A 15,420-nucleotide genomic window follows, 5' to 3' on the forward strand; every position below is an offset into this window, starting at 1 on the left:
TTGTCGGTTTTGCAGGCGTAATCGCGGTCGATTACAATGATTTCAAGAGGGGGGTATGTCACAAAGTGATGACGTGGCTACCGACAGCAGAAACCCTAATTTCTGCCATAAACCCTAAAAATCCTGCGAACCCTAATTTCAGCCAGAAACCCTAATTTCTGGAAGCCCTAACTCTAACTGCTGGTTGAAACCCTAAGTGGTTGGAAACCCTAAAATTTGGTGCCAGTGCCACGTGGCAACAGTGTACGGACGTCCCGAAATTTGCGGAAGCTGGAAAAGCATGCTTTTGGCTACGCAAAGGAGAATTGAGAGAGAGAGATTGAATTTGCTTTATTTTTACTGACTCTCATTGAGAGAGAGAGAGAGAAACTGCTTTTTGGAACTGAAGGCTTTTGGGGCTCTGCTTTTGGGCATCCCTTGTAACTTTTAAATTAGTGGATTAGGGTTCACTTCTCCGAGCATCTGGACGCAGAGTCTGAGAGTGAAACCCTAACCGCTCTCTTGTACTTTGATGATTGATTAATACATAAAGAAATACCGAAGGGGCGCCAATCTTTGGGCCGGCGGGCCAGTGCAAATATATTGTGATCTTTGAATTGTTTTGAAGTGGTTATTTGGTGTTGTGGTGATTGATTCTTGACTTGGAGTGTCCAAGTCTGTTACAGGGCCAATACCTCTGGGCACGGAACTCTGTCGGGCTGTGTCAACACTCGCTCTCTCTCTATTAAAGTTCAGAGATTTTGAGGTTTTTGTTCGTGTGTTGTTATTTATTCTCGCTTGAAGTGTCCAAGCGTGCTACACCAACCCATGGGTTCAAGCACCGATAACTTGAACTCCAAGGGTCCAAATTATTTTGAGGGAGCACTGTTTGCCCCTCTTTGCCACTCACAAACCTCTCCTTGGCTGAAGCTAGTGGCGGCCACAACATCCATTTGACTAGAAGGTTGGAGCCCTTGCCAATGTATTCTCTAGCATACCCACAGACCCCTTGGTATCCTTCGCTTTCCTCATCATGCTTGCCTTTGTTTTTGTCCTTTGTACAGCTTTTGTCTTTGCCTTTGGATCTGCAATCCTTAGACAAATGACCACGCTTCCCACAATCGTAACAATGGCTATTGGACTTCTTTGTGGAATCGAAGCAGCAAGTGCTTCACCACCTTAGGCAGAAACTCTAATTTTGCCTTGAGTGATCAACGCGGCTTCCTCCTTAATGAGAAATGTGCTGAGATCATCAAATTCTAGCAAATAGCCGAAGTGTCCTAGACACCGTTTCGTACTCCTCAGGCAATTGAGTACTAATCAATGCACTTTTCATGCTTGATAGTTGATCATGAATACCCTTAGGGGGAGAGAAATGTACACACGTGCAATAAGAGACTCAATAGACAAAATGTAGAACAATACCTTTAGCATAGAATAGGATATATACAATATAGTCTTTACTTAAAAGGCTGAAAAGGTATCCGTTTGTTGAGCCGTTGACTTACAGAAGGCATACAAAGATATAGCATAATATTTTGCCACACAAGTACTTATCCTCCACATAGGCTTTGACAACTAAGAGTTGTTGCACACCCAACCGAACGTTACTTATCCTAGGTGAAAGCTATACATGCTATCACATGGGTTTTGCCACACAGGCGCTAACTGGACTAGGGACAGTGCACACCTTGAGTCGGTGCATAGGCCATATACCATATGTCCAACAAGCCTCCCCTTGGGATTTGGACTACTGACCAACTGCATAGAGATCCGTTGCCACACAGGCTAATGAAAGTCACACAAATTGGTAGTCACACAAACTATTGCCACACAGGCTACAATAAGTTGATATGGCATCACATAGACTGAAGCGTCCTCCCCTCAAGCGGGAGACTATCCATATTCTGGGCAGACGCCAGAGGCTACTCATAGGTGCACCTCCCCTTGTTCCTAGTCTTCTTATCCATCTGTTGCGGTAGCAGCAGCTCGTCCATGCTTTGTCGATGATAGCTCCACCTTTGGATTTCTTCTTGAAGAAGATATTTTGCATACATAACGACATGTGGATGGTGTTAGCACAAAATCTGCTCGCGAGGAAGGTCTTACCACCAAATGTCTTTGGGGCAGTGTCTAGTCCGCTTACATAGAGCATGCATATAGTATCAAATCCATATGTGATGCATAGCGCATACATTTCAGGGTATTGTGCCATGGATGTAACAATTTTCACTTTTGAGTTTCCCCAAGGGACTATCCCTCTGCTTTGCTCGTGTGAAGTATCTTTTCACTTTAAAAATGAAGCCTCCCTTCACATTTGAAAGCTTTTGATGTCTTTTGAAAAGATCTTTAAAAAAAAATCCTCGAACACTTTTTGTTATTTGCTTGCTATGGAGAGCAAGCCTTTGCGTTTAGTTCCTCTAAGTGAGAGGTATGCTCTAATCTCTTCATGGGAAATAGTTTTTTACAAGGGCATGGGGTCGAGTGTGGCCCTTTTGTTACTTGTAGCTTCTGCTGGTGGGAAAAAGCCCCTAGGTTTGAATAAGGCTTGTGTGAGCCAAGGGAAAAAAAACACCGTGGGAAGTAGCCTTTCTTCTGGACAGTTGTTTTTAAAACAAAAAATGATTTCAATCTGAAAAGATGAGGTTTCATAAGCTGACAAAATCAAAAGAAATGGCGAAATTTTGATGATTGTTGAGAAGCCGTCCAATGGTGAAGCGATGGAGTTTGCTACTTTTGCATGATCTGACGGTGCAGATGGGGTTGCCAAGGTCTCGTGATCGCATTCGCAAAGCCTGACGGTGGCCTGCTAGAAGTCGGGAAAGGATCAGATGCCAAACCTCTGTGTGTGTGTAAAATTCACCGCTTCTGCACTTGCTGCACGCTAAGCTTCAAAAAAAATTGTCGAAGGGCCAAAGATTTCAAGCGCCAGCGCAAATGGCAAGGAGGTCACCGATTTTAGGAGCTTCTCCAAATGCGATGCTGTACTGTGCGCCTCCTCAAGTTGACTGTCGAAAATGGTTATTGCTTGTGTGAAGAGGGAGGGAGGGCGCCGAGTTGCCGAACCTCAGCTATGCCGAGTGAAACCGGCCCGTGGTGGGGCGGTAGGCGTTGGCTATCACCCGAAATTCTTTACTTCAGACACACATAGAGAACGTGCAAAGGAAACCTGCGACGGGAATTAACACCTTAGTACACACACACGGCTCGAGAGCTAGAATGCTCTGAGTAGACGCCGGCAACTTGTAGGCCCCAAAATTGGCGCCCCTTTCGGTATTTCTTTATTCTTTGAGAGGGTAAATTTACAAAGTAGAGTCCTGGGAATCCTTTGTCTATATCCAACTAGATACCACTTGATTTGGCCAAATTTCGGCAGCATAACAGCCCCAAAACTTGCGCGAAACCAATTCCCCTGTTGGAACTCACTTCCACTGGCATAAACCCTCTGATTCCTGCCCAAAAACAGTAAATTCAGCACACTGTATTTACTGGTTTTTGCCTTGTTTTCAGCCTCAAACAGTCCCCTAACTATCCTCTACCAGTCGGGCACTATTCCCAATGGTTCTGGGGTCCGTATGGCTGAAAAACAATCAATTTACAGCGCATACATAGCGCTGAATTTGCACCTGTACGGTGAGGTTATGACCCTCACCGGTGCCTGCTTTGGAGTAGCAGTTAGCTACCCCTGTTCCTGCTCAAGGAGGCTCTTGCCTCAGCACAAAAGCATGAACCCACACAGCTGTACATCAATTGAAAACGCAACAAAACAGCCCTGTAAACACGCATATGATGCCTTCCAATGCTGAAAATGAGCTCCTTGGACCTAGGCAAAGTCATGGGAAGCTCAAAAATGGAGAGAAATGGCTGAAAATCAGAGTTAGCAGCCTCCAAAACTGCTCCAAAAAGTCAGTTACGAGTTCTATTCTCCCAGACTTGGTAAATTAACCAAAAAGTGCCACTTGGCACTCATGCATGCAATTTCCTCGCATTGGGCTTCCTGCTTAAAAATCTCTCAACTGGTGCATCAGTTGACTTTGCAGCAAAGTAATAAAATGTTCCCATGGTCATATCGAAGGTAATGACGCGAACACATTTCACGGCCCAAAATCGCAGTTCCCTAAATTTTAGGAAATGATTCCTTTGGGCTCCCACTGGTCATCTGACCATCAATCCTCATTGAGACCGCATCCAAAAGTGCAATGTGGCCCAACTGTCGGATACTTTCTATTGGTGATCCCACCTTGACTTTATGCCTTTATTGAGTTCACTTCCTAGTATCCACCAACTTGCTAAGTGCGACGGGGGGACCTATATGATCTTGCTCTGAGCCTAGACATCCTCTTACTATACCATCAATCCTCATTGAGACCGCATCCAAAAGTGCAATGTGGCCCAACTGTCGGATACTTTCTATTGGTGATCCCACCTTGACTTTATGCCTTTATTGAGTTCACTTCCTAGTATCCACCAACTTGCTAAGTGCGACGGGGGGACCTATATGATCTTGCTCTGAGCCTAGACATCCTCTTACTATACGAATTCCAGTGCTGAGCACTTCCTGTCTGCGGGTGAAGCTACCGTTCACATTGGCCATACAATGTCCGACCATTTGCAACTTCAAAAAGAGGGTCTCAAAAATTAATCAAAAATCATTGGAAAGAAACCAACAACTAAGGTTAGCAGTTGCCACGTCCTCGTGACATACCCCCCTCTTGAAATTGCAAACGTCCTCGATTGCATACCATAAATACATGCCACAAACGATCTTGTGTGGTAAGCACCCTTTTATCATCGCATGTATCCGCAAGAAAGACTGTCAAAACATAGTACAAATGACTTAATGAGACCTTCGTACTTTTGTCAAACTGTACACTGGTGTTGCACTGAATCCATGAGTACATTTGATGTATCATTACCCCTCCTTTGTAGACATTGGGTTGGGGCATACGTAGGCTGTAACCCAAAGGCCTCAAGGTAAAGCTGCAATACATTTGGTGACTCTGACAGTTTATGCTCTTCCATCCACTTTGCATCCATAGGTGGACAGTTCTTGAACTTCACCACATAGCATCTTGCAACCTGTCCCTTAACTTTTTACCTGTGCAAGAGGCTCTTGCTTCTGCAAACGAGCGTAATCCCGCAATACTGTAGCGTACTATCCACGACCAAGTAAGCTCAAATTTCAAGATGATTTACCAATGCGTCAAAGAATCCAAGCAATCGCCTCAGAGAATCGGCGAGCACCGTGTCACCTTGCAGACCCACATCACTCCCGCAGAAGATCTAGTGGCCAATCTACCACCGTGACACCTCTCCCTATCTCATCTTGGTTCATACTTGCAAACCCTAAAAACGCTGCAGAAAATCAGCCCTAATTTGACCACTTTTTGGTAGGGCGAACATCCGGAATCTCCCGTCTGTCGTGTGAAGAGGAACCCTCTTCCATGGTGTCATCTGTCCTGTCACCCATAGTGTAATTCCAAGTTCCTGTACTCTCTGTCTTTACCCAAAACATCCGAGGCTCACTTCTTGAGGAAAAAGTGATTGATATCCCGGCAACGGAACCGTGAAACCGGCCCATGGTGGGGCGGTAGGCGTTGGCTTTCACCAGAAATTCTTTACTTCAGATACACACACAGAGAACGTGCAAAGGAAACCTGCGACGGGAATTAACACCTTAGTACACACACATGGCTAGAGAGCTAGAATGCTCTGAGCAGACGCCGGCAACCTGTAGGCCCCAAAATTGGCGTCCCTTTCTGTATTTCTCTATTCTTTGAGAGGGTAAATTTACAAAGTAGAGTCCTGGGAATCCTTTGTCTATATCCAACTAGATACCACTTGCTTTGGCCAAATTTCGGCAGCATAACAGCCCCAAAACTTGCACGAAACCAATTCCCCTGTTGGAACTCACTTCCACTGGCATAAACCCTCTGATTCCTACCCAAAAACAGTAAATTCAGCACGCTGTATTTACTGGTTTTTGCCCTGTTTTCAGCCCCAAACAGTCCCCTAACTGTCCTCTGCCAGTGGGGCACTATTCCCAATGGTTCTGGGGTCCGTATGGCTGAAAAACAGTCAATTTACAGCGCATACATAGCGCTGAATTTGCACCTGTACGGTGAGGTTATGACCCTCACCGGTGCCTGCTTTGGAGTAGCAGTTAGCTACCCTTGTTCCTGATCAAGGAGGCTCTTGCCTTAACACAAAAGCATGAACCCACACATCTGTACATCAGTCAAATGAAGAGCCCTCTTGTGGGGCATCACATAACTGCACGTAGGGGAGAGAGAGAGCAGTGTGTAGTGTGCAGGGCATCACTCCTAGCACCACATTGTACATAGAGGGAAAGGAAGCACTCCATATCTCTTAACCTGTGACCAGTTCTCAATGAAGCATCCCCCGAGCATAAATCGAGCGCCCCCTCTTCTACCCTTAACTTGTAATGTATTTGTGAACAAATAGATGCAAAAAGGGAAAGATTTCCATGGCTGCCAAAACCTGCATATCGCTGAAAACGCAGAAAAACAGCCCTGTAAACACGCATATGATGGCTTCCAATGCTGAAAATGAGCTCCTTGGACCTAGGCAAAGTCATGGGAAGCTCAAAAATGGAGACAAATGGCTGAAAATCAGAGTTAACAGCCTCCAAAACTGCTCCAAAAAGTCAGTTACGAGTTCTCTTCTCCCAGACTTGGTAAATTGACCAAAAAGTGCCACTTGGCACTCATGCATGCAATTTCCTCGCATTGGGCTTCTTGCTTAAAAATCTCTCAACTGGTGCATCAGTTGACTTTCCAGCAAAGTAATAAAATGTTCCCATGGTCATATCGAAGGTAATGACGCGAACACATTTCACGGCCCAAAATAGCAGTTCCCTAAATTTTAGGAAATGATTCCGTTGGGCTCCCACTGGTCATCTGACCATCAATCCTCATTGGGACCGCATCCAAAAGTGCAATGTGGCCCAACTGTCGGATACTTTCTATTGGTGATCCCACCTTGACTTTATGCCTTTATTGAGTTCACTTCCTAGTATCCACCAACTTGCTAAGTGCGACGGGGGGACCTATATGATCTTGCTCTGAGCCTAGACATCCTCTTACTATACGAATTCCAGTGCTGAGCACTTCCTGTCTGCGGGTGAAACTACCGTTCACATTGGCCATACAATGTCCGACCATTTGCAACTTCAAAATGAGGGTCTCAAAAATTAATCAAAAATCATTGGAAAGAAACCAACAACTAAGGTTAGCAGTTGCCACGTTCTCGTGACACCGAGTGCTACTGGACTAATTAAAATTGCAGTGGCTGAAATAAAGTTTAAACACAGTCGATCAAAGATCGACCAGCATGGGCAGTCTGCGAAGAGCCTAATTGCTCGCACACGCGTATCAGATGCTTTCAATGCCTCTTGCTTTCAATTGTTCACCAATCTGCCCTACGTTTTTTATTTGCCCTTTTACGGTACCCAACTTGGGATTCGAGCAGATGCCAAGCTTTTGCTGGGAAAGTTGAAGGTTTTGCTTCCTTTGTGTTAGCTAATGTTGAGCTCAATTCCAGGTTTTGTCACTTGTAAAACTCGTCGATCTCCTGATTGAAGAAATTGGGAGGGAGTAGCACAACAGGCTTTGCAAAAGATGCTCCAAGAGGGGGATTCCACACGAACCTAATAATGTCCACGCTGTTGTGTACACTCACACACACAACAATGAACCCAAACCAAAGTGATTATTAACGAGAGGGAAAACTCACTCTATACACACTAATGCAAGGAATTAAAGTCTAATTAAGCTTAGGGATCATTGAGCCTGATTAGTGAGAGTAGTCGTCCACGGGACTCAAACCCATGAGCTTGCTCACGACTAATTAAATTGATGATCAATGAGTAATGATCATTAGGAGGAGGGCTAAGTAGATAGGACAAGTTAATCTTAGCTGCACCCTAACTTGCGCGCTCTGATACCAATTGTACGGATCGATGGTGGGTGCATTGAACTCAAGGGGGCTTGAAGTTGAAGGTAGCCATAGCTACACAATAGAGAGAGAGGGAGAGAGAAATCACCAACTTGCAATAATAGACTCAATATACAAAATGTACAACAATACATTTAGCATAGAATAGAATATGTACAATATAGGCTTAACTTATAAGGCTAAAAAGATATCCGATTGTTGAGCCTTAGAGACATACAAAAGATATAGCATAATCTTGCCACACAAGCACTTATCCTCCACATAGGCTTTAACAACTAAGAGTTGTTGCACACGCAGCCGAACATTACTTATCCTAGGTGAAAGCTATATATGTTATCACATGGATTTACACATGGATTCTGCCACACAGGCGCTAATTGGACTAGGGACTTGAGTCGGTGCATAGGCTAAATACCATATGCCCAACACCATGTTGTAGGTGCAAGATCTGGAAACTTGTTGCTTCCTTCTCGTACTCCAAAGGCGTCGAACAATTCCAAGCCTTCACCAAATTTTGCAAAAAAGGAGCTCCAAAATCCTCACTCCAAATCACCAAGACATTGTCGATGGGGGTCCTCTTCAATGCCCTAAGGTGTCCACCACGTTCTGCAAGCAATGTTTTAAAACGCTGTCGGAAAGTGTGCGGTCTAGCTGGGAAGGTGCAAAACCTTTGGCTGTGAGAGTTCGTGATGAAAGTCACAAACACTTTGTGGAAAGCGTTTGTGGAGAATCACCAACCCTCTTTCTAAGGGTGAAAGAAAATCTAAGAGCGTTCGTGACAGCAAAGTCACAAATCCTCTTTCCTATCGTGCTTGGAGTCTGCTTGTTTTCGTAGTCGAGATTATGATGAGAGGATCACAAAATCACATTCAATTTCACTTTATAAGACCATTTAAAAACACTAAAGTTTCAGCCATGAAACCTTAATGCTCATACAAGCACAAATCTCAATCAAAACTCAAACCTCTTTCATGGTATCATGTAGCCTCGCCCCCAATTACATAGTCGTAACATCAAATAGTTGAAAGGAATGCTCGAGCTTCCACCTCTTGGCGACCATTTTCTGATTTTGCAGAGATTTAAGAGCTTCTATATTGAAGCCCACACACCATTTTGATAAGGGGAAACTCCCTCACAGGCTTAGATGCAAGATTGCGAAGAGGCGGGATTGCAGCACACATAGATTGGGCAACCATGGAAGCTATTGTACAGTAGAGCAAAATTGCTGGTTTCTTTTGTAAAAAGAAGCTCTCTCTCTCTCTCTTACCCACGGCATTTTCAGCTAATGTGTCAATTTATGGGCCATTTTGCCACTTTGGACCAAAACTAGGTCATTTTCAGCTCATTTTTGACCCAAAAAAATGCCATTGTTGATACGAAAAATCCCAAACGGAGTCAGAAAAATCCCTAAATTTGTGGGATCACTCGCATAAGCATAAAAAGCATAGATAAGCATCATTTTTCATCAATATACCATTTTGGGTCACTTTCCATGCAATTCTGCAACGACGCTTGTTAGCTGCTATTTTTGGTAGTTTTTGCTCGCATCAATCTTTATAGGCCAGATGAGTGTGCCACCATGAAACACTTGGACTATGTACATTGTCAAACCAAATTAAGCATTTTATCAAGTGGGAAAGCACGCAAATGCGCCACATCCAAGGCCACGACTCCGCGGATAGGTATGTACATGATAATGACCGCAGTAGACGCTTCAACATATATCACAGTATGTACATGATTGCTTTTATTTGCATACATCGAGAAGTGTCAAGAGTGAGGCAAATGTTTTTATTTCACACTATGTACGTGCCATGGCACGACATCCACCCCCTCTGAACCTGTACATCCTCCGGTATGTGCCACAACAACATTTGTAAAGCATTAAAACTCATGGTCAGACGCCATACTTTCACTTTCATCCCGAGTTTGCATATAGTCGACTTCATCATCCTCTTCACTTGGTTGTGTATCAAATGGATCAGCATCCCCTCTTCTTTTGAATAATGTAACTCTTTTTCTTGCAATGGGAATTTTCATTTTTGTCCCATCGAGTTCACGCAAGGTGTAAGTTGCATTTCCATGCACATGTTTGACAACATAAGGATCAAACCACCTCTTTGCAAGCTTCCTTATCGTAGAGTGCTGGTTTTCAAGGCTACTATCGTACACCAACACCCAATCACCTTCTTCAATGTCTTTTGGTCTGAGCCTATGACTCTTGTTAAATCAAGCTCAATGTCTTCAGGCCTTCTTTCCAATGGCCGTATGCGCAATGCAAGAAGGTCTTCTCTACTCATTCCATCTTCCCATGGCAATACATTCCATGTAAGAACTACATCTTCAATTGGCATCACAGGTTTTTGACCATACATTAATTCAACAGGCATATAGCCAGTGACTGAACTATGTGTTGTATGGTCAACCCACAATGCAAATGGCAGTAACCTTGGCCACTCCCCAAGCTTACCTTCACAAGCCTTAGCTAAAGCTTTGATTATTGGAGGATGTCCTCTTTCACTTTTTCCATTTCCCTCTGGGTTATAAGCACAAGTTAAAGCTAGTTTGATGCCCATTCTAGAGAAGAATTCCCTTGCTTCATCAACATCCAATTCTCCTCTATCTGCAGCTATCTTTCCCACACACCCATAGCGACAGATCACATCTTCAAGAAGAAATTTACATACAGCTTGTGTACTCTTTGTCCTCAATGCACGCCCTTCAACTTGATTAGACAAATCTTCTCTTGCAAGCACCAAATACCTCATTTGCCAAAGTCCCAAAGGCATTGTGACCAAGTCCATAACCCATTTGTAATGCATGGCTAATGGATAAGTAGGATGTAATCCATCACGATGCCGTACATTTGAATACATTTGGCATGTCACACAAGACTCAACAAACTCAGCCACATCCTTATACATCCCTTTCCACCAATACCTTTCTTTTACCTTGGCAAATGTTGCCCATACACCTCGATGTCCTGCCCATAAACTTTCATGGAACTCCTTGATGATTTGTTGCTTGCTAAGTAACCTTATCGCATACTACGCACAATGGTGTTCCATCTCTTTGTTTAGGATGCTTCCATAAGTAGCCATCCCTCAAGAAATATCCATATGCTTTTCTTCTTATCCTCTTAAACTCCTGCTCAGTCCAATCATCCTGCTTCTACAGAGTACTTAAGTAGCGACCTATCAAGATCCATTCATCCTCATATAGTTCCTCTGAAAAGGACTGAAGTGAAGACACAAAACGTGCATGACTACTCTTTGCATGATCAATAGTATAAAACTTTGTGCCTACATCATCTCCCTCAATAATCATGTCCTGTTCATCTTCATACCTTGCCAAAGATAGCATATGTACCATTGGATTGTCTTTCCCTGTAATATGCTTGAACTCAGGATTCAAGGACTTTATGTAGGCTATCCATCGCAGCATTGCAATATCAAGAGTCGAACAGTTTGTGATCATTCCAAGAAGAGGCAAACAATCAGTTTCTACAACCACTGATGCCCCTATCAAGTACTCCTTGTCACACCTCAATGTTGTAATCACCCCCCATAGTTCCCTTTTTACTTGTGCATAATCTCGTTGGCGAGAACTCAAAATCTTGGCTCCAAATCTCACCACATACCTTTTTCTTTCATCATCATCTTGTCGTACTGCCCATCCTATCCCTGTAGGACTCGTGTCCACTGTCACAATGACAGGTCTCTCACATGCATAGTCTACCTTTCTCAAGGTTGGCGAGGAAAGAAGTAGCTTCTTTAGCTTTCTCAAGGCTTTTGTGTGCTCTTCTTCCCATAGAAACTTCTAATTCTTTCTCAACAACCTATAAAGGGGATCTGTTACATGTGCATAATGTGGTATCCAAATAAGATAGAAGACGCAAGCACCAAGAAATCTTCGAACTTCAGTTATAGTTGTACATGTTTCTTTCATGTTTTTTATTGCATCCATCTTTTTTGGACAAGGCCTTCTACCATAAGGACCGCACATATGTCCCACAATCAACACTTCATTAACACCAAATACAGATTTTTGCCCTGACAGGGTGAAAATAACTTCTTCCAGCTTTGACAAAATCTTCTCACAATCTTCAATATGGTCTGCAACAAACTTACGACACCCCCTTGAATCCATAGCTTCATCTTTATCTGTGTCTTCACATCCTTTGATGGGCACATCATCAAGAAATGGCATTGTGATTTGAGGTATGAAGTCACGTAGAATCTTGTTCATCCCATTCATCATATGTGCAACTAAATTTGTTGCTCCTTGAGGTAAGGTACAGATCCCAAAGGTGTTTTCATAGTTATCAGATCTCTACTCTCAACATCTAGCTGAAATTGCGTACCCTGAATAGAGATCTCCCATTGAGTAAATTGACCTTCCTGCAAACGCCTCTATAAATTCATCCACTATAGGTCCTGTACCCACATTCCTGATGGTAACCTTGTTTACAGGTTGCATATCTTGTATGAACCGCAAAGCTCCATTCTTCTTACGCACAGTGAACCACCTGTTTGAATATGGCGCACAAGAAGGCTCCAAGATATCCATGCTAATCTTTTCATTGAGTAGTTCTATTAACTTTGGCAAATGTGCTTTCGGAACCGGAATTGGGCGTAGATTCCAAGGTACATGAGGGATAGTGAAGATCACCATAGGTGCAACAACATTAGGATCAACACACCCTATCTCATGTGGCTGAAAAGCAAAAGCCTTACCATGTCTTGAAGCATTTCTTTAAAACTTTTCTTCTCTTCTTCTGTTAGAAATTCCTCACAGCCAACTTTTATCTCTTTTAGGGATTCCATTGTGAACTTGTGTCCAGTTCATTTTGGATCCTTGAGACTCGGCTGCAAAGAAGCTTGCTCTAGCTTTTTCCTGCAATCTGATGGTAAAGGTAAGGCCACTGGTCTCACTTTCTTTGCCACCGTTTTGTACTTAGTCTCCACACTCACTTCCGGTCCTTCATTAGCATTAAAATCTTTCTGATCTTCAAAAGCCTCAATCACATCATACATTTCCATAGAGCATACTTCCACAACGTGGGTTCCATCTTGCATGCTAGAGTCCATTATAGCCTCAAGCTCAAGCATAGTATCTACATGAGAAACTTGTTCAAAGAAACCTGAAATGCATTCACTATCCTCTATGAAACCATTTTCTTTCATGTATTTCTGTACACTATATACATATTGTCGTGCACTTCTTTTCGTATCCTCAAGCTTCATAAAACATACTGACCCATGCTTTGTTAATCCCTGAAAACCTGTAGAAAAAGCTTCTTCTCGCTTTGGGTCAAGCAAGAATCTTTTTCTTCTTGTACCATTGCAATCCCGCTTCACAATGGTACATGGCCAAAACCCCTTGTCTCCCTGTACTCTTTGAACTCTTTGTTGGCTTTTGGTAGAGGATACTCACGAAGACTATTTCGGTTCCTCTCGTGATTCACACACACAGTCAAAAATTGCACAACTCGCTTCCCATCTCTGCTCTTTACCCTAGCATAAGCAGAACCATCATCCAAGACCTTTGTTTCCATGCGAACGGCTGTGATGTATGGATAATATGGATAAGAGGATAGGTAGACATCTCCTGCACAAAGAAGTTTTGCTCATCCTTCACATTACCAATCGTCACTTTCACATTTGGACAAGCCCCATACAACTCTCCTGATGAGTTATTTGCAGCTCTAATCATCCACCCATGGTCTGTGTCTATTGGCCACTTACCCCTCATGTAAAGACTCTTGGACATAAGATTGATCTCAGAGCCATGATCTATCAATGTAACGTATGGCTCCTCAAGATCACCCACCTTGACTAAGGTTTCTATTGTAGCTCTTGCCCAATGACTTTTGGAGTAGTGGCTTTTATAGGAGGCTTCATCATCATCATCTGCCTATTCTCTCTGCCAAAGCTTTGATACCGTGTCAAAGTTGACGATGTGCAAGCACTTGAACCAAGGAGAGAAGCACGAGAGAGAGAGAGAGATGAAATGAAATGTAATATTAACGTAAAATGACCTATGAGACCAAAAGGTTACATCACTTGACAAATCTTGGACTCAGCGGGTACTCCTCTAAATCTCCCTGTCTTGATCTCTAGCTGATGTGAGGATGTGTGTATCTGACCAATAGCACATCGTAGAGAGAGAGAGAGAGAGAGAGAGAGAGAGAGAGAGAGAGAGAGAGAGAGAGAGAGAGAGACTTCTGAACCAACTGACCTTCGCAATGAAACTGATAATAATACAATGGGGGCTAGGTTAAGGTTGTTTCTCTTGTGTCTTATAGATGAGGTTACAAGGTTCCGAGGCAGGGCGCAAGGGTCATCTCTCTGTTGCTGCTGAGGTTATGATTATTTCACTGCTTCAGCTGTGTAGGATGTTTTTGTTTCAATTACTGAAGGTTTCCTATATGCAGGTGTTTGAGGTCGCTCCATCCTTGTTTGTGGTAGAGGTACAGAAGGCCTGTGGTGACACACTAGAGTATCAGAAGGTATTGTTTGCTCATCAATGAGAAACTTTTTCAGCTCTTTGATTATTTGCTATATGTTAAAAGTCATGTGTGCATAATTGGTTTGCAGTTTTACCAAAAATTTTCCAAGGGTTTGGAAGACATTGTTTGGAAGAGTGAGTCTGGGTAATGAAATGGAGCAACACATTTTTTGCCATATTTGGAGATCATATGACCGCACGGTTGTGAAATTTTGCTGAAGAGCTGATATACCATTCCATGTATATAGCCATTGCATACAAACAAACATGTAAATAGAGTCTCCTCAAGTCCATATTTTTGCCAGTGACACATTGTTTATGCCCTTTACAGATGCACAGTATCAAGTTTTGCATAAGCCATGTATGACGACCAATCTGCCAAATGCAAGAAATCCAGTTTTGTAACCCAATTCCTTTTTCAGGGAGTGCACACAAGGTTTTGATACAAGTTGTGTGCTATAAAGCCAAATTGGATGTCTTATATGAATAATTCAAATTGGTCAAGAACAGAGGCTCTATTTGATCCCATCTTTTATTAAGTGGATACGATTTGCGCACTATTCAAGCTGTTGAAGGGTGCATATACTCTCTCCCCCTCCCCCCGGTGGCTACCCTATTTTAAAATGTTGATTATTCTTGTTTTAAAGTGTTTTAAAACAGATTTTGCACCGGACGTGCTAGACCGGTGAAGGCAACTACTTACAAGGCAAGTTACCTTGCTATTTTGTGGCTATCCATTGAGTAATACATTATTACTGACTTTTCTTCTTGCATTTTTTGTGGCATGATGAGCCTACTTAATGTGAGACCATCCGCTGTCCCCAAAAGCATTCTCACATGAAAAGTTTTGTTTCATGCATGTGGCTATTGTTCAAAGAGTTTTTTGACATCATTTGAAATAGCATTTACAAAATTTGGTGATGAGCTTTACCACTCTCTACCTTTCAAGATCCA

At 43.0% G+C, this 15,420-nt stretch overlaps 1 protein-coding gene across 4 annotated transcripts in view; it reads left to right on the forward strand.

Moving 5' to 3' along the window:
• Positions 1–15,026, forward strand: part of LOC147454266 (CBL-interacting protein kinase 32-like) — a 79,832-nt gene extending 64,806 nt beyond the window's left edge. For 2 of the 4 annotated variants that reach the window (XM_086516299.1, XM_086516302.1), the window contains exons 12-14: positions 14,264–14,320; positions 14,393–14,467; positions 14,556–15,026. In XM_086516299.1, the coding sequence (XP_086372425.1) occupies positions 14,264–14,320; positions 14,393–14,467; positions 14,556–14,615 (192 nt within the window). In that variant the 3' untranslated portion in view covers positions 14,616–15,026. The remainder of the gene's footprint in view (positions 1–14,263; positions 14,321–14,392; positions 14,468–14,555) is intronic. The other 2 variants (XM_086516300.1, XM_086516301.1) reach the window with 2 other exon arrangements.
• The last annotated feature ends 394 nt before the right edge of the window (positions 15,027–15,420 follow it).

Source organism: Adiantum capillus-veneris, chromosome 7 (assembly GCF_014529385.1).
Source record: "Adiantum capillus-veneris isolate H3 chromosome 7, ASM1452938v2, whole genome shotgun sequence".
In the NCBI taxonomy this organism is placed as follows: domain Eukaryota; kingdom Viridiplantae; phylum Streptophyta; class Polypodiopsida; order Polypodiales; family Pteridaceae; genus Adiantum; species Adiantum capillus-veneris.